This window comes from Arachis ipaensis, chromosome B6 (genome assembly GCF_059453495.1).
Source record: "Arachis ipaensis isolate K30076 ecotype BB chromosome B6, ASM5945349v1, whole genome shotgun sequence".
NCBI lineage: Eukaryota > Viridiplantae > Streptophyta > Magnoliopsida > Fabales > Fabaceae > Arachis > Arachis ipaensis.
The window spans coordinates 23,753,299-23,772,351 of NC_142441.1; the positions used below are offsets into that span (position 1 = coordinate 23,753,299).

General features: G+C 37.7%; 2 protein-coding genes and 2 pseudogenes across 6 annotated transcripts; 3 read left to right on the forward strand and 1 right to left on the reverse strand.

Moving 5' to 3' along the window:
- The first annotated feature begins 227 nt into the window (after positions 1–227).
- On the forward strand, positions 228–5,752 carry LOC107646184 (magnesium transporter MRS2-3). 4 transcript variants are annotated; one of them, XM_088490045.1, is made up of 5 exons: positions 229–700; positions 1,256–1,303; positions 3,384–4,391; positions 4,477–4,693; positions 5,087–5,752. In XM_088490045.1, exons 3-5 carry the CDS (start codon positions 3,448–3,450, stop codon positions 5,372–5,374), a joined length of 1,449 nt encoding a protein of 482 aa, XP_088346171.1. In that variant the 5' UTR covers positions 229–700; positions 1,256–1,303; positions 3,384–3,447; the 3' UTR covers positions 5,375–5,752. The 4 variants fall into 4 exon arrangements, with proteins under 4 accessions (XP_016205871.1, XP_088346171.1, XP_088346170.1 ...); XM_088490044.1 differs by having other exon boundaries at positions 249–700; positions 3,381–4,391; XM_016350385.2 differs by lacking the exon at positions 1,256–1,303 and having other exon boundaries at positions 228–700.
- A 239-nt stretch (positions 5,753–5,991) lies between these two features.
- LOC107646185 (protein BONZAI 1-like) lies at positions 5,992–11,097 on the reverse strand (annotated as a pseudogene). Its single transcript, XR_015885864.1, has 17 exons — positions 10,800–11,097; positions 10,657–10,704; positions 10,157–10,253; positions 10,025–10,104; positions 9,595–9,651; positions 9,046–9,231; positions 8,821–8,955; positions 8,604–8,663; positions 8,408–8,510; positions 8,212–8,326; positions 8,011–8,069; positions 7,795–7,925; positions 7,535–7,712; positions 7,158–7,271; positions 6,957–7,053; positions 6,628–6,873; positions 5,992–6,507 (listed from the first exon to the last, which is right to left on the reverse strand). The product of XR_015885864.1 is annotated as a protein BONZAI 1-like (transcript).
- Positions 11,098–12,088: 991 nt separating this feature from the next.
- Positions 12,089–13,814, forward strand: LOC148554892 (uncharacterized; annotated as a pseudogene).
- Positions 13,815–13,962: 148 nt separating this feature from the next.
- LOC110263923 (uncharacterized) lies at positions 13,963–15,865 on the forward strand. The gene is made up of 5 exons (XM_088490537.1): positions 13,963–14,530; positions 14,613–15,058; positions 15,165–15,227; positions 15,323–15,436; positions 15,530–15,865. Exons 1-5 carry the CDS (start codon positions 13,963–13,965, stop codon positions 15,863–15,865), a joined length of 1,527 nt encoding a protein of 508 aa, XP_088346663.1.
- The last annotated feature ends 3,188 nt before the right edge of the window (positions 15,866–19,053 follow it).

Below are 19,053 nucleotides of genomic sequence, written 5' to 3' on the forward strand. Positions count from 1 at the left end.
GCCGTTTTGCCATTTAAAACAAAAAAGTATGGTTCTGAAAATCGAACCGAACCGACCGGTCCAACCGATTTAATCACAAACCGGCAATAATAACGATTCGGTTTGATGTCTCAAACCGAAAATTACAAAACCGGCCATAAACCGCTAAACTGGCCGAGAACCGGCCAGTCGAACTGGAACCGGAACTGGCCGGTTTGAACAAAACGACACAGTTTTGCGCTTAAGGGAAAATCAAAGAAGCCAAAACGCGTCTTATACTCTTATCCATCTCCTTCCTTATTCCATCGAGCAAACACGCCCAGCCTCAACCAAGGGAAAAACCACCGCCGCCACCACCGCCGCAAGGAGGAGCTGTCTTTGCCGCCGTCCGTCGAAGTCAGGGGCTTGTCTCCTCGAGTCTTCGTGCGTCGCAATCAGGGGAGTTTCTTCCAAGTCTTCAATCTGTTCGCAGTCACAAGTCGCAGGCGCGCCGTTTCTCCCCCGAGCTCGGTGGCCGTCGTCTTGTCGCCGTTGTCTGTCGCCATCTGTCGCAGTCAGGGGTTTGTCTTCTCGAGTCTTCGTGCATCGCAGTCAGGGGAGTTCTCCAAGTCCTCGATCTGTTCGCAGTCCCCGTCGCAGGCGCGCTGCTTCTTCCTCGTGCTCGGCGGCCGTCATCTTGTCGCCGTCGTCTGTCGCCATCCGTCCTCCTCAGCGATCGAAGGTCAGTGACTCAGAGCTCATTTGTTCTTCGTTTTTTTTATTTTTTTTTATGCTTTGATCAGAAATCCTTGCATGATTATTGAATATGCTTTGCATTTTTAATAATTTTTAACTATAATTGATTAATTTTTTGTTACTGTGAACTGTGAACTTTGTTGAATAATTATTGTTAGTTAAGCTGTGAACTTTGTTGTTGTTACTTGTTACTGAGTTGAATAATTATTGAATAATTTGCCGTGGGTTCTTGTGAACCTGTGATTGATGATGATTGATGACTCTGTTGTTGCCCATTGCTCACTGCTTCTTGCTTAAATTGAAAATCTTGTTAATCTTGTTAATTAAATTGAGGATTGATGATTAAATTGTTAACAGAACCCACTTTACAAAAAATCAAGAAAGAAATCATATTGGTCATATGATCTACACAATCCATGTATTTTCATGTGTTCAGAATATCTAAGCTGTGAATTTATCTTGTTACCAGGCCCAACATAGATGCTAATAGAAAACTGTTACTAAACTATGAATTTTTTGTCAAATGGTTGATATTTTTTAGGTTGGTGATCATGATAGGAAATACAGGGAAGCTTAGGATTAAAAATGGGTAAGTTGCATTTTTTGACCCATTTTTATTTTGGTTTCTATTTGGTAACAATTGTAATTGAGAACTTTCATAGGTACTTTCTCATGTTTTTAGATTGGGAGATTGCAGACTCGACACTGCAGTTTTGATAATGCCATTTCCAGCAAGCTTCCAATTTGTTTATGTAGTTTGTGTCTCTACTTGTCAATTGTTGTATATATGAATGTGTGATATATGATGTTTGTCTCTCTGTTCTCTCTTCCTTTTTACCTTTTGTTGATTGTGGTAGAGTTGTTTGCCTATGTTTATTCACTAAAGTATCTGTATTTTGATAAGATCATATGGCTGGCTTTGGATGATGACATTTTATGTAATATTTTAAATTTAGAAGAGATTTTAAAATTTATATTAAACTATAATTATATTTTAGAATGTTTATTTATAATTTATCTATTATTTTATTATAAAACGGTTTTTCGGTTGAACTATGATTAGACCGGTTGGACCAGTAAATCAGTGAACTAGTGGCTAGAGCGGTTCAATGACCGGTCCGGTTTTCAGAACCTTGAAAAAAAGTAAAAAACAAAGGGAACCTGAAAACGGCCAAACCGCACGCACGAGTCACACACTCACACTTCACCCCTCCCCCCAAACTCGTTCGTGCTAGCCCTAGCCCCAGTAACACTTCAAACAATGTCTCCCTCTCCCTCCCCAGCCACAGCCCTAGCCCCCAACCCAAAAGCCTAGCCTCTTCCACGGATCCGCCGCTGCCGTCGGTCGGAGGCGCCTCCTCCTTCCCCCTGTCCGAGACCGAAACCCCTAGCTCAGCACGTAGTCGCGTCGTCTTCTTGCTCGAGTTCGAGCTGCAAGCCGTGGTCTCGCCGTCGTCGTCCTTCTCATCTCGCCGTCGCCGTCCTTCTCGTCTCGTCGGCGTTGTCTTTCTCTCGGTCAAAGATTAGTGGTCTGAACTCTGAAATTTCAAATTACTCGAATATTTAATTTCTGAAATTAGGGATTTGTGAATCTGAACTCTGAAGTTAGTGATTGATTTCTGATATGTTACTGATTCTATTCTAATATGTGCTTTTGTTACTGATTCTGAAATTGAGTAATGGTTTTGTTTCTGAAATTGAGTAATGGATTTGTTACTGATTCTGTTCTATGGTCTTATGGATGATTATTTGATTTCTGGCCGTTCTGTTGCTGTTTTTAATTTGGATTATGATTTATTGATTTTAGTTATGGATGGAAGTATTAATCAAGAAGCAGTTGTTGATAATGCCTGTTTGAGTAATAATTCATTTGCCAATCCTCCTAATTCAAATGATTCTGCTAATCCTAATCCACCTAGTTCGAATAATAGTCAGTCACAAGGTTCTTCTAATTTACGGATTTTGATGATTGATAAATCTTCATGTTGGTTTTTAATATTTAGATATTTCTTTTTACTATTTAACTTCTGAGATTGTATTTTGATAAGATCATATGGATTTGATTGATGACACTTTGTTGCTGAATGCTAATTTTTGTTGCTGAATGCCCTGTTTGTTGCTGAATGCTGTTGGTAATGGTGTTTTTGTTGTTGAATGCTGAATGCTGTTGGTAATGGTGGTTTTGTTGCTGAATGTCCTGTTTGGTGCTGGCTGTGCTACTGCTGTTTTTAATTTTGTGAATGATTTATTATTCAGTTATGGATGATAGTATTAATCAAGAAGCAATTGCTGAGAACAATGCATCTGTGAACAATAACTTGCTTGCCAATCCTAATCCTCCTAATTCGAATGATACTGCCAATTCTAATTCTCTTGATAACAATGCATTTGATGATTGATAAATCTTTATGTTGGTATTTAATGTTTAGATATTCTCTTTATTATTTAACTTTTGAGTATGTATTTTGATAAGATCATATGAATTTGGTTGATGATATTTTATGTATTGTTTTAAATTTCGAAGATATTTTAAGATTTATATTAGATTATAATTATATTTTAGGATGTTTATTTATAATTTATTTATTATTTTATTCTAAAACGGTTTTTTCGGTTGAACCACCGGTTGTTTCGGTTCTACCCCTAATGTAGCCACATCGTTTCAGCAGGTGAATACAATTAATACAAGGCAAGAATTGAATAATTGATTAAGTGAAGGAGGGAATCGAACTGATGAATATTCGGGGTCAGGGTCAGGGTCCGCCTCCGGTTCCGGCAGCGGCGGCAGGGATGATGGATGGGATTGGGGTTCCGGTTGCTCCGAATCCGATAAACAGGAAGAAGGGGACCGGGGTGAGGGCGTGGCTGCTTCTCGATTCCAGTGGTCAGAAGCAGGTTGTGGAGGCCGGCAAGCACGCCATCATGCGGCGCACAGGTCTCCCCGCCCGCGACCTCCGTATCCTCGACCCCCTCCTGTCCTACCCCTCGACCGTGCTAGGCCGTGAGAGGGCCATCGTGATCAACCTCGAGCACATCAAGGCCATCATCACCGCCCACGAGGTCCTCCTCCTCAACTCCCGCGACCCCTCCGTGACCCCTTTCGTGGAGGAGCTCCACTCGAGGATCCTCCGGCACCACCAAGTCCAGGGAGCTGCTGCGGCAGCTGCGGCTTCGGATGATTTCAAGCTGAGCAAAGTGTACGACTCGGAAGAAGGGCAATCAAGAGAGGGACAGGATGAAGATGAAGATCTCGATCCCGTTGGGGAGCAAGTGAAAGCCCAATCGAAGCAGAATGGTATTCAGAACGGTGATGGCATGAAGATCCTGCCGTTCGAGTTTGTGGCACTGGAGGCCTGCCTGGAGGCTGCGTGCAGTGTGTTAGAGAACGAGGCAAAAACCCTGGAACAGGAGGCCCACCCTGCCTTGGACAAGCTCACTTCCAAGATCAGTACTCTCAATTTGGAACGGGTTCGTCAAATTAAGAGCCGACTTGTTGCCATCACTGGTCGCGTTCAGAAGGTAAGGGATGAGTTAGAACACTTGCTCGATGACGACGACGATATGGCTGAGATGTATCTCACCGACAAGTTACAACAGCTCCACAGTTCTTCTGCCTCCTCTATAAATGATGATGATGTTGACAATGACCACCATAATCAGCTTGATGTCGATGACAGGCACGTGTACATGTAAATCTTTTCTGTTTGCCTTGAATCTTGTTAGTTAGTACTGCTTTACTGATTCTAATTCTCCAATTAGCAGCATTCCTCCTGAAATATCACTGGAAGAGGGTGGAGCTGCTGCAAGCGATGACGATAATCAACATGATGATGACAGGTTATTAGTGGGAGTTAGCAGGGACAGCCGTGCTAGCACTACCTACAGTACCACAACTAAGCATCTTGATGTGGAGGAGCTTGAGATGCTCTTGGAAGCATATTTTGTGCAAATCGATGGCACACTCAACAAGCTCTCTACTGTATGCCTTTTCATTTCTTTGTCATGCCCTTTTCCGTTGCCTATAACTACCATTTACACTTTTAATCTTGTGTTTTATAAGCAACTAATTCCCGTTTCCAAGAATTATTGTGACGCTTGTCTGGTTTCTTTCTAATTGAGGATTTCGCTTGTTATTGCTTGCAAAAGATCCAAACATGTTAGAGATTCAAAATCTTAGGGACAATTTCTCTTTTTGGGTAATAGAGGCAAATATTGTGCCTTGGTAGTTTTAGGCTATGGTCTTTTCAAAGAAAATGCTTAAAACAAATTTTAACCAACATATTTCTGGTCTGGTGAGCTTCTTGTGATTTACATGTTACCTTAACGATAAGATTGGTTTTGATGTTGTTTTGTTGTGGTGATCCTGTTGAAGCTAAGGGAATACGTGGACGACACAGAGGACTACATCAACATAATGCTGGATGACAAACAGAATCATCTGCTCCAAATGGGAGTCATGTTAACCACAGCAACTCTGGTAGTGAGTGCCTTTGTCGTTGTCGCTGGTATTTTCGGCATGAACATTCATATTGAGCTATTTGATTCAAATATTACCGGGAATGGAGAGTTCTTCTGGACTGTTGGGGGCAGTGCTGCTGGAACCATTTTCTTGTATGTGGTTGCCATTGCCTGGTGCAAGTACAAACGCTTGCTCGAGTAGCTGCACGCCCTGTTTATGTGCACACATAGAAGAAATGTTATGCAATACAAAAATCACTCCTTTTTTATCCACCTGAAATTCTAATAATACAGTGCAACATTGTTACATTACCACATTACCTGCTGCTACTTCTATTTGTGATCTTCAACTATTTTATTCGTTTTGCGCAATATTCTGTGGAAATATTATACTAGATCGAAAGAAAGGTCATTAGGGTAGAAACATGCCAGTTATTTGGGATCTGTACATAGACTTATTCATTTTCATTGTGAAATAAATTGAGAAACGCTTGAGAAAGAACAATGAGGGGTTCATGGCTGTTACCTGAGCTTTAAATTGGAAGAGAATATCGAGTTAATTTTCATTTTCAGTACCTAATTATGGGGCAGTTACATTTGGCTCTTTGATAGTTTACCTACTTTACTTTGATCAATTGCCAAATTTTAAACAAATTAAACATGAATAAAGATGTTATTAATCGTTGATCATTGAATAACAAAATATTAATTGTTAACATTTTTATAAATCTCAAAGCATGTATATTTTATTGATCTTGTTACAATGATGAGATTTGCTTGACTTCAAAGATCACATACACAAAAATTACAGTCTCTTGATTTCTAGGGATAAATAAGGGTATACATCTGTATAAGTGGTATGAGAAGTTATTCATTGGATAAGAAATCCCTAGTTAGAAAAATGAAAATAAATTGCCAAATGATCATTCCAAGAGGCACTACATTCGAGATGCATCTTTTAGGAGTCACTGACAAGCTGAAGAGTGGGCATGGAGGTTCCAGCCATGAAGGATTTGAAGAGTGAAAGAGCAAGTTTTGGTCTATGCAAAGGAACTTCATGTCCTGCTCCCCTTATTGCTACAAAGGTGAGTCCATCATATTCTTGTGTCCACCCTCCCACCTGTTTTTTATGACAAATTTAAAATTTCCATCTAGTAACCTTTACTAACTTCATGGATATAATCAATTTCCATCTAAAGACATCAATGATCTAACTTGCATCAAAGTATCAATTCACAAATATTTTCACTTATTGGATTTCAACGTTCACTGAACGACTAAAATTTTCCCCAGAGCTTGAAGAAAACAAACTCCAATTTGTAGTTCTGAACGAACCTGCCACAAAACCCACAAAGCATGAGTACAAGAAGAAGGAAAGGAAATCCTACCCATAAAGCTCGCTCAGACAGATACCAATCTTAGATAAATGCAATTGGCTAGCAAGCCCTTCTTCACCTTCAATTAAATGAGCATTCAGCCAAAGCGCGAGTTTGCACCCTTTAGCCAAATTTCAATTTAATATACTGCGAGGGCCTTGAAATGGCACAACAATCAATGGATAGAACGTTTTACTATGTAGTTTGAAAATGGTGGTTCTTTACATGCCTTAGAGAGTCGGTTGGATATTCCTGTTTCTCATGTACGATAAAAATTGAGTAGGTAATTCTGCTAGAAGTGCTTGAACTACTGAAATTTCTCCACCTGCAATGGGAAGATTGCAAAGATTTTTTGAGTTAGAAGGCAATAGGATGGAGTTACATCATAATATGCAAACTGATACCTACTTTGAACATCTCGAAATGGAACAAACTGGACTATATCTCGTTAAGCAACATGTCCGAATGAACTTTCGAGTCTCTCCCCCTTGTCAGCATCTAAAATCTATTCAAAGGAGTAGCAAAACTAAAAAAAACCAGTTGTGGTATACTGATCACACAGTTCCCATGAGGAACAGTTATGTATAAAAAGCCGAGATGTTTTCATACCTCCATTTCTTTGAAATCAGCTCCTCCAACTCCAACGATAAGGATTGATAATGGTAGGTCAGAGGCTTTAACAAGGGCATCTATTGTTTCTTGGAGATCTGTCACCACTCCTTCCTAGTGATGTCAATTAAATGTCAGCATCAGCAGTGGAAAAGCAAGATGATGCAAAAAATCATCACAGGCTTAGAAGTCACGACAAAGAAGAATTTTTTCTCATATGCAACACAGATATAGAGTGATTAGCTCTGCTATGATTATATGGCTGAATCAAGGCGCATGTCGGAAAGAGACATGGAAGAAAAAAGACTACAGGAAGAGTAAATTGCAGCTACATAGTTCTAGAGAGAAATAAAAAAGTTCTAATTCTTATTTCTTACTGTGATAATTAACAAAACAAAATACTTTCTTGCACCAGTTGCTACAGATTGGCTGGCAGTAAGTGCAGCATTGCTTATGACAGGTCCAAAAAGAGTTGGTCCCGCAACAGAAACATTAAGCAGGGCACTTGTGTATGCCATCATAATTCCTTGGATCCCTTCCACCTGTTAAACACAGAACTTCAATCATGATGAACTATTTTATGATAAGTGAAAACAAGCAAGAACAGGTGTAGCATATCTACCTCAAAATAGTGAGTTAGTGACTGCTTCCATTGAGGTTAAAACAATGGGAAACAGGACCATCAATTGGTCGGGCACCAAATCCCCATGAAGGAAATCGTTTGTCTGAATCAGAAAACTGTAGCACCTCTCCAACCTCAACAATTGCCTAGAAATAAAGTTGTGACAAGTTCAAGACAAGGATAGCTGGAAGAACAAATGATTCAAACTAAAGATCACTTCTCAGTTCTCACCTTCTGGTATGCATTTGGCCGTCCTGAAGAATCTGGAAGACGTGGATTCCCATTTGAAGCTGATAAACCAGGAGGTTAGTTATATTTGATTAAGAATGCATAAACCTTTGTCATCCAGGTATATCTAAGGCCCCTCATGTTGACAACTACAGAAATCTAGAAAATAATAAGGTACACTTCATTTGAGGATATGAGCTGTACCTGTAAAATCAATGGCCACCATGAAGTTCAATTCAAAACCCGCAGACATGTAATCAAGGAAACTATATTGGACACTTTCAGAAAATTTGTCCAGATATACCCGGCTCTTTAATACCTGTATTATAGAAAAATATGTTTTATACTTTTTAGAGAAAGAAAGAAGGATTCATGACACAAATAAACTTTATAATAAAACCTTGTTATGAGAATTATGACCACCGCCAGTAGGCAAAAATAAAGTTCCTCCTTGACCACTAGCATGAAGCTTCTCCAACTCTGCCAAAGACTTTTGCACTTTTCTGATAAAACAAAGAAGCATTTCAGCCTAGAAAGTATATTGATAGACAAAGGAACAAACAGAGGAAGGAAATTAAAAAGTAACTGTCAATTACCCTATCAAATCATGTTTGCCATTGGTATTGAAGTTATAACACTAGTATCAAAGGATTGTCCTGTATATAATAAAAACGAAAAAATGAGAGAGCTTCCACTGTGTCTAAATCATGAAGTTCAACATATTATTCCATATATAATCTCATAAAACATGGCCATATTTCCATACTTCTATAGTTTTACGGAAAGAATAAATTAAGAGGGTGATCCTTGTACCTTGCCTCCTACTTGTTGAATGTTTAAGAACACTGGCTTCCACTGTGGGCTGAGATCATTCTTTATAACTTCTGTTTTACAAATTGGAATATGGGTACCACCTTCCACAACTTTTGATATTATCAAAAAAGGATCCTACAAGACAAAACAAAACCATGTCTTATTTTATATAATAATTGGCTTTCCATATAACACCTAACAAGAAAAGGAAAAACTAAGACATACACTTTTTGAGAAGAGATCCCTATTTTCCAAATCTGAGCACCTAAATATCATCTCTACTGTAGTCTTTGAGCCAACACATTCCTCGGCATGCACCAAGAGCTTCCTGCAATTTTGGGAATGCATAGATCTGATAGGATCTTCTCTATGTAGCTCTAATGCCAACGATCGATCAGACTTTATAATTATCTGCAGATGCCATACTGTCACTGTTGATGGGAAGAGTTCTTGGGAAGATAATTTATTTTCAGAAATGAATAAGGTGCTAGTGCATCATAATTTGAGTATGCATTATGAAATGCTCGTCTTTTCTGAAAAACTTTTCAATATGCTTGGCAGTTACCTAGTAAGCTATTAACTCAAAGACTGAGATGGTAAGCACTTTCAAACAGCATATATTGGGATTTGGGGGAAAAAGTAATAAATGTGAGATAGTGAGAAGCCATGAAGATACAGCTTAACTGAGAGTATAATGAAATTTTTATTTACTTGTCAGATATCAGACCACAAAAACTTGAACAGCCACAATAGCCTGAAAGATTTCCACATTACCTCCGATAATGCACAAGTTGCCTCACCTAGAAATTGTTTCTCTTCTAGCTTAAGCATCTGTATAAGTCAATCAAAACTTACAAATATGGACTTTTATGCTTTAACTTGTTATCACATCTAATGAAAGAGAAAGTAAAAAGTTCCACATAGCAAATTAATGTATAGTTTTGGAAATAACTAGGAATATGTTGTTTCACAACCTTATGAAAAGATTGTGCAGAATGTCAACCAATAAAGAAAAAACTTAAGCAGGTTCAGTTGTATGCATAGAATCATAAAGAAGTCACAAAACAGTAAAATTCACAATCCTATTAAGAAAGGGTTACACTTTAGAATATAACATGTAAAATTATCTTTATTAAATAGCCACTTGAACTTAAAGTTACAGGAAAAAGGGTGACTTCAAGAGTCTCCAAGGTAAACACTATACCTTCACATCCAAATTGTGAAACTGAGTATCAATGTCGTACACTCGAAACCTGTGATAAAAAATATTTTACAGAATGATTCCTAGTGAAAAAACAAAATGCTAGTGTGCCTTGTTAGAAGTATAAATATAAGCATTTAACTTGCAAAGAATTCAGAACTACTTCAGTACGGCCGATTTCCTCAAGTGCTCCATGTTTCCCTCTTGTATAAAGAACCATCATTGGATCACTCTACAGCAAATAACAGCCACACAAACAGTCAATGGTGACCGTATTTACCATCACAACAATTTTGCAGGAAAAGATAACAATCCAAAACCAGAATGAAATAACAATGGCCTGGCCCGATTTTCATTATAAAATATATGTAGTTTCAATGCAACGTCACCATAATCAAATAGTCCTGCACAATTGCCTAAAATAAATTATGGATTTGCAATAATTTCGTGGTTTGTTTGTTTGTTTTGCTTTATTTTTTTTTAAAAAAAATCACGAGCTCGTTGCAGAAAACAAGAGATAATTCTGGTCTTGCAACACTGAAATTGACATTCATCAACTGAACTACAGGAAACTGAAGCTGAAAGAAATAACAGAACAAAGATATAAACGACGATTGATGCTCGAAACGACGAACCTTAGAGAGAACATCTCGATCACGCAAGCCGGAAGCAGAAAACGACAGCTGCCAACAAAACGACAAAAACGTTACCATAAGAGAAGTTAGTTAGGTAAGAGTAGGAGTGGTGGAAGGTAAAGAAGCGGAAGAGAGTGAGGAACCTCGATCTGAGAGAAGAGGCCGGGTAGCCACGGGACCTGAGGAAGTTGTCGACAGCGTCGTTGGGAGCGTCGATGGCGTTGAGGAGGCCTCGGGCAGTTCCCCCGATGGCAGCGCGGCCACCGGAGACGTCGGAGAAGCAGTTACCCATCGGAGACTGAAATTGAATTGAACAATGAATGAATGGAATAATCCTAATCCTGTTGCTGTTCCTTGTTTATCTACTTTGTTAGTTGCCAATCAAATAAATATCTATGAACTTTGTTAGCTTCTTCCTCCATTATTTCCAGAACCCTTCCTCACTCCTCAGTGGCAGTGCTCGCTTTGGACTTTACATTATATAAAGCTGTGGGGGCACCAAAACGCGGTTTTGTTATTTATGTCTGCTTTACCTTCCTTGGAAAAGAATAAGAATTTTCACAAGCGAAGACTTCAAATTATTAGTAAAAGGCTTCATATTTTCATTTCCACTGATTCCTATCTTTTTGTCGCTCTCTTTGCTCTTTTGAAAGATGATGAAGACCTAGAGAGTTGTCCGTGCAACTAAGTATGTAACATTCAAATGGAGCTTAATTAAATGAAATATAGAATATATAGCCGAGGAGTACTAGGGCCAGCACTTTTGTTAAATTTAAGAGTAAATACCCTTTTCGGTCCCTGTCCATTTTGAAAATTGACTATCCGCTTCCTAACGTTTATAAATTATCAAATCGGCCCTTATCCATTTACTCTGTGATACCAATTAGTCTTTGAGTTGGTTTCTCCGTTCAAAGTCGACGGAAAACGCTGAGGTGTAACGTGCAGTCCGTGACGTGGCGTTGGATCATCAAACGTGGATTGCTCTGTAAGCATGTGGACAAATAAGCCCCTGCAGACTCAGCAAAGCGACGTCGTTTTGCTTGGCATCATTTTGCTCGTTTGGGGTGAAATTCCATTCTCCCCCTTGTGCACACCCCCATCACCATACATCACCCTCGTTCTCTCCTGAAAATTACGAAGAAACCCTAAGAGACCGAAACGTCTCCCTCCAAGCAAGCTGACAGAGACTTCCAACAGGGAGGAGTTGACGGTGCTGCAGACGGAGGAACTGACGGCGCTACTAAGGTTAGTGTCGCTATCTGATCTTAGTGCTTCGTTAGCTTGTGTTGGTCCATTTTTTTTTTCTGAACTTGGTTATGGTTAATGATGATTTGGATTACTGATCACCTCATGCATGGTCTAAAATGTTAAAATGAGGCGTTTTGGAAGTTGTTAATTAATTTCTAATTATTGCACATTGTTGTTCTAATAGATGTCATATGAAATAGTCCCTGTTTTTCATCATGGGGGTTGGTTTGAAAGGGATGAAGATGGTGCATTGTTCTACCGCGACGGAAGTGTTGAGACATTTCCTCCGTTAGACATAGATTATGTTAATTTCAAGGATTTGGAGGAAATGTTCAAGGGTTTAGGGTATACAAGTTACAAACAGATGTATTGGTATGATGGCAGTTCCCTTGATTTAGAGTCTGGGTTGCATGTTCTCAAAGGGGATAAGGAAATCAATGAAATGTCTGATAAAAAAATGGAGAATGTGGAGTCGAATTTGCTGGTTATTTACTTTGAGCATGATGTTAGTCAACCAGTATATGGGCCTGATGTTGTTGAGGTAGATTCACCTTCTTCGAATGACGGATATGAAACAACTGAAGACGAACCCTACAAACCCCCTCCAACTGAATTAAAATCTGATAGTAGTAGTAGTGATGAGGAAGTAAATGTACAGAGGAAGAGTGTGAGGAAGAAGCAGCCTAGTGTGAGGATGAAAGAGGCAATGGATGCTGGACAAAAGGGTGCTAGGAAGAAGAGTTGTGTTAGACAACAGACACCTAAAAAGAAGAATAATGCGCCACCTGGTATTTTTGGTGATAAGGACATGTTTCCTAGGACTAAGAAGAAGAAGGCAAAGAGGTATTGTTGGAAGAAAAAGAAAACATGTTCTATCCCAACAAGAAGCAGACAATGAGCCAAACAATGGGCCTAGTGGAGATCAAGGTAATGGGCCAGGTGATGTTGACCCAAATGATGAGGCAAGGGATAAGCCCAATTCAGATCCAGTGGCTGAGGAATTGGACTCAGACCTGGAAAAGCCATATGAATATGAGTCTGAGGCATTTAACTCCCCAATTTCTGACTCAGATGGGGGGCATAAGGCAAGATATCCTGATTTTAATGAGGATGCAGAGTATGGTGAAGTTCAGTTTCAGGTTGGACAACACTTTGAGACAATGGCAATGTTCAAGCAAGCACTTAAGGATTACTTTGTATATGAGGAAAAAGAGCTTATGTATTTGAAGAATGAGCCAAAGAGGATTAGAGCAAGGTGTGCTGAGGAGGGTTGTCTATGGCTGGTGTTTTGCTCTCATAATAGTCAGAGTCTAAGTTTTCAAATCAAGACATTCATTGGAGAGCATAACTGTGGTAGGAATTTGAGCAGCAACATGGCTGATAGATCTTGGGTGACAAGTAAGTTGGTAAAAAGGTTGGTAACTCAACCTCTAATGACTCCGAAAGAGGCACTAGAGCACATGAAGCAGGACTATAATGTCCATATAAATTATAGGATGATATACAGAGCCTTGAAAGCTGCTAGAGAGCAAGTAATTGGAAAGGAGCGAGAACAATATGGAAAGCTACATGACTACTTAAATAAAATTCACAGAAGCAATCCTGGATCCACTGGTATGGTTGATGTCATTCCTCAACCGGAGGGTCGTCCACTCTTCAATAGGTTGTACATTTCACTGGATGCTTGCAAGAAAGGCTTCAAGGCGGGCTGTCGCCCTCTGATTGGATTGGATGGATGCTTCTTAAAAGGATACTTTGGTGGTCATCTGTTGTCAGCTGTGGGGCAGGATGCCAATAATAGTTTCTTTGTTATAGCATTTGCTGTAGTTGAAGCTGAGAACACTGATTCCTGGAAATAGTTTCTTTCAATCCTGCATGATGATCTTGGTTCTGTGGCTGCCAATGGGTGAAATTTCATGTCTGACCAGCAGAAGGTTACATTACTTCTTTCTTTGTGTTTCCTTTTTGTTATATGGTTTGTGTGCTGTGTTTACTTGTTAGTTCAACTGTTCTTATGAATTGTTATTGCAGGGGTTGGCTAAGGCATTGCATGAGGTAATGCCACAAGCCCATCATAGGAATTGTGTCTTACATATATGGAAAAACTTCATCAAACACTTTAAGGACAAGCACACAAAGGGGCTGGTTTGGAAGGCTGCTAAGAGCACAACAATGAGAGAATTCAAAGACTCAATGAAACTTGTGAAGAAGGTGAACACAGCTGCTTGGGAGTATCTACAGAAGTTTGATCCTGCTTCATGGACGAAGGCTTACTTTAGCCATGGCCCGAAGTGTGACAATATCACCAATAACATGTGCGAAGTTTGGAATGCCAAGATCGTGGAGTATAGAGAGAAACCGATTTTAACTATGTGCGAGGAGTTTCGAAGTTACATTATGCGAAAGATGGCAGGGCACAAGCACAGAATAAGCAAATACAAGGGTAAATTAGCTCCAGTTCAACAACTAAGGCTGGATGAGTACATCATTCCTGAGAGCAATAAGCGGACAGCAGAGTGGGCTGGGGATGAGGCAAGGGTATTGTTTGAAGTCCAGAGGTACCAGACTAGAGTGGCTGTTAACTTGCAAAGACATACATGTGCTTGCAACGTTTGGCAACTAACAGGTATATTCATCAACTCATTTCTTGGCAATGATTTAAGTAAAGCTTGATCGAGTAAAAGTCATTTGTGTATCTATCCTACCAGGGTTGCCTTGCAAGCATGCAGTAGCTGCTATCTCAAGGTTAAGGAAACAAGGGCTGAGGCTAGAGAATTTTGCACATAAATGGCTTACAATGGAAGCTGTTCGGGCTACTTATGGGGACTCCATTAAACCAGTGAATTCTGAGGAGTTTTGGAAAGAAACAAACAGGCTGCGTCCAGAGGCACCAATCATTAGGAGACCCCCAAGGAGACCAACCAAAAAAAGGGCTGTTGATGTGGTGGCTGAGTCACAAATGCAGCAGCAAGGTCACAAGGTGAGGAAGTCTTTCCAAGTCACGTGCAGTAAATGTGGGCAAAAGAGACACTACCACATGACTTGCAAAGGAGCTCCTGCAAATCTGAATTGGCAGCCAAAACGAAAGAAGGCAAAGCAACAACAAACTAGAAACCAATCATCACAGCCACCTCCAGATCAGCAGGAAGCACAGGTTAAAGGCTTTCTACATATTTTTCTTTCCCATTGTAGTAGTTGTTATTTCCTCTATTCAATTGAGCAGTATAGTAGCTGAGATTGTTATTTTTTGATTTGCACAGGCCGAGGAAGGAGTTGGAAGCAATGTTCCCCAAAATGTTACTGCCACATCTATTGATCCAGTGGTAGTTTTTTGTTTGAACTTAATGTTCCCCTAAGCTTAAGTTTTTTTTTTCCTATCATGGCTGTGCTTACTTTGCTTCTCATATGTCTTTCACAGGGTAAAGCAAAAAGGCAAAAGAAAAAAGTTCCTAAGACCTCTAACACTCACTCAGTCCAACAAGAGACAAGGGTTGACACTCAATCTTCACACCCTACCCAACCACCAGTAGAGGTAATGTTATTTTACAGATTCATACTCTTTAACTATAAAATTAATTGGCCCAAGAGCATATATAATAAACTGAGTTATTTTCATGTGGTTTAGGGTGTGGACTACAATACTGAGCCCTCAAACCCTTCTACCCCAACTGTACTCAACCACGGGCCAAATTTCAGACCCAAGCAAGCTATAACTAGACCTCCAGCACCTACAGTACACCACCCTCAACAGCAGGCCACAGCCCCAACAGTTCAGCCACCTCTACAGCAAGGAACAACCCTAAACTCACAACCATCAACTCAGCAACAACTTCCACCTGAAGGAGCAACTGACTCAGGGACTGCCACAACTCCCTTCATGTTTATCCCCACACCAGGCCTAAATGCACCCCACAAATTCAAGCCAACATATGGGTTTAGGCCACCAAGGATTCAGAAATGACATAATCCTAGTTATAGTTATGAATATTTTGTGTAAAGTTTTTTGGTTGCCAAGTTATTGGAAGTAATACACTAAACAATATGGAACATGTTTTTTGTTTTGTGAATTCAGACATGTGCTGATGATTTTGGCTCACTATGTAAATGCCTTTGTGCTTAGCAGTATGAATATAAACATTATGCTTTTACCTTATACAGTATTGTGCAGAGTTATCTTGGGTTCAGTCTTTACATTATAACAAAGAAAAATTCACATTCAATTCATTTAGAATCTACAATTACAGAGCAAATCAACCTAAATCTTAACAGATATCCATGCATCACTTAAAGCAACACAATATACCCTAAAACACTACAAACACAACTGCTGTTAACACAATTAACATTGCCAGCATAACAAACATACTATGGCTATTACTACATTTTTTTTATTTTGCTTCATATTCATCTTCAAGCTTGAATTCCAGTTGCTCCAACCTTTTCTCCATCATCATCATTCTTCCTTGAATGTCATTGTCATCTTCATTGCCAAAACGTTTAGCAATCAGCTCGTCTAGCCAAACAAAAAAGTTGCAGTGACGTTGCTCCATCTGCAATTGCCATTATAGTGAATACAACTTGTTAAACAACGTGGGAAGTTGATTACATAAACTGAAGATGGGTGCACACTTACGCCATAGTTGGCACAACCCATGAAGATTCTGTCTGGGTTTTTGGCTGTCCCAGACTGTTGCATGACTGCATAGGTGCCACACTTGCATTTAGGGTGCTGGAACTTGGCCTTCTTATCCTCACTTGCATTGCTACTCGAACCCACCAAATTCTTCCTCCAGACACGGCGTGTGTTAGAGGTTGAAGATTGCTCTGGATCGCTCATGCTTCAGGCACTAGTGTTAGGGTTCAGAAATGGAGAGACTGAGATTTCGCCCTAAACGAGCAAAAGGACTTCTTTTTAAAACGACGTCGCTTTGCTGAGTCTGCAGGGGCTTATTTGTCCACATGCTTACAGAGCAATCCACGTTTGATGATCCAACGCCACGTCACGGACTGCACGTTACACCTCAGCATTTTTCGTCGACTTTGAACGGAGAAACCAACTCAAGGGCTAATTGGTATCACGGAGTAAATGGATAAGGGCCGATTTGATAATTTATAAACTTTAGGGGGCGGGTAGTCAATTTTCAAAATGGACAGGGGCCGGAAAGGGTATTTACTCTAAATTTAATCATTAAAAGGAAATTGAATAATTTTATACCATTAGGCATTAGATGTAATCTTACACTATTAAAAACATCATTGATGATTAATTAATGGCTAAAAATCACCAAATTTGCTGGCCCCCTAACAGTGACGGACCCAGAAAATTTTAAGAGTAGGGGCAAAAATATATATACTAAAATAAATTTTGTTAAATATTGTTAATTATGCTAAAAATATATTGGAGATATGAAATAAAAAAAAATTAATGAACACTTTCATTCTTAAAATACTATTCATTATGTATAATTTATAAAAACATATTTTTTTTATTTTTAAATCTTGATCTTAAAATATTTTAATTAAATTAGAGAGAATTTGTCATCTTTATTAATTTTACTTCTATTAATTTTTATACACATTTAATGATAAAAAAATGAATCAATTGGCACATTAGTGCCTATTAATATACTAGTATTTATAATTTGAAACTAGAATTATATATAAATACAAAAAAAAAACTAAATTTATATATGAAAAATATATTTATATAAAATAATAAAAACTTAATGTATAATTATTTTCTCTTTTTTTTCTAAATAATTAATTTTTTATATCTTTTTAATTTAATTTTGATATACTGTCAAATTAAAAATTTTACGCAATTATATATTATAATTAAAAAAAAATACTTTTTATATTCATCATGTAAATAGTTATCTAAAAGAATAAATATAATTAAATGACAATATAAAAAAAATTATATATTTTAATATATCAAATTAACTTCTATACTTTTAAACAATTGTCCTACTACTCATTATAATTTTCAAATATTAATTACCTCTTATTTAATTAGAAAATTTTTTTGTTATAATATTTATAACATAAAATAATTTTTAATCTAAAATAGTTGTTACAAACAAAATTATTTAAGAGATAAAATAAAAGTACTATATAATTTTAAAATAAAAAATATCAATTAATAGATAGATACTATTCTTTTTTATCTCAACTAATTTTTGAAGAAAAAAAAGATACTCATAATTTTGTTTATATTTATAAAATTTTAGTTTGATAATTAAATTTAAAAAATTATGTTATCATTGTTAATTATTTTTTTGTTGAGTTAGTTTATTTACTTATTTTAAATTGTGATATTAAATCAAGTTTAATAAAATAAATATTGTTACATGTTAAACTTAAACAAAAAGTATTTTAATATAAATCTCGAAATAAAATTTTATAAATTTTTGTCGAAAAAAATATAATTATATTAGAGGCAAATATATATATACATATATGTAATTATTACTTTTTTCTCAACTTACTGGGGGCAAATGCCCCCTTTATGTGAAGCTCGGTCCGTTCCTGCCCCCTAGACTTTCTCTAAATAGCCAGCGTTTGATATTATAATACCTAAAAAAAAGTTAAAAAAAATGCTGAAATAAAAGTAATGGACTTATTTTAAAGAGCTTTTGAAATAAAATGTTAAATAAGTTGTTTTGAAAAAAGAGTTTAAAGTATAAGGACTTTTATTAAAAGTAGTTTATAAATAAGTTATTTATTGTTTGGATTTTTAATTATAGAAATACATATTTTAAAGTTGTAGTGTTTGGATAGATACTTCAAAAAATACAATTTTTTTACATAAGAAAATGAATATTAAAATAACGATGATAACAAATACTTTCAATATTGAATATTAATTTTACATAACCTAATTACTAAGATTACAATCCATTAGGCAATTGATTCTTTATTTGTTCTCTTTATTAGTTCCATTTTTCTAGCGCTTTCAACATTCTGTTTTTTCCTACATAATATCTTTAGAAATTGGTTCTTCTACTTCACTTTCACCCATAACAGTGTTCTTGTTTGTGGTGAATAGTAATAAAATTCTAATTCACAATAATCTTGATGGCAATGCCAAAGAAAAGATTGTGTAGTTAGTGTTTGCTATTTTATTGTGTATGATATGGTAGGTAAAAA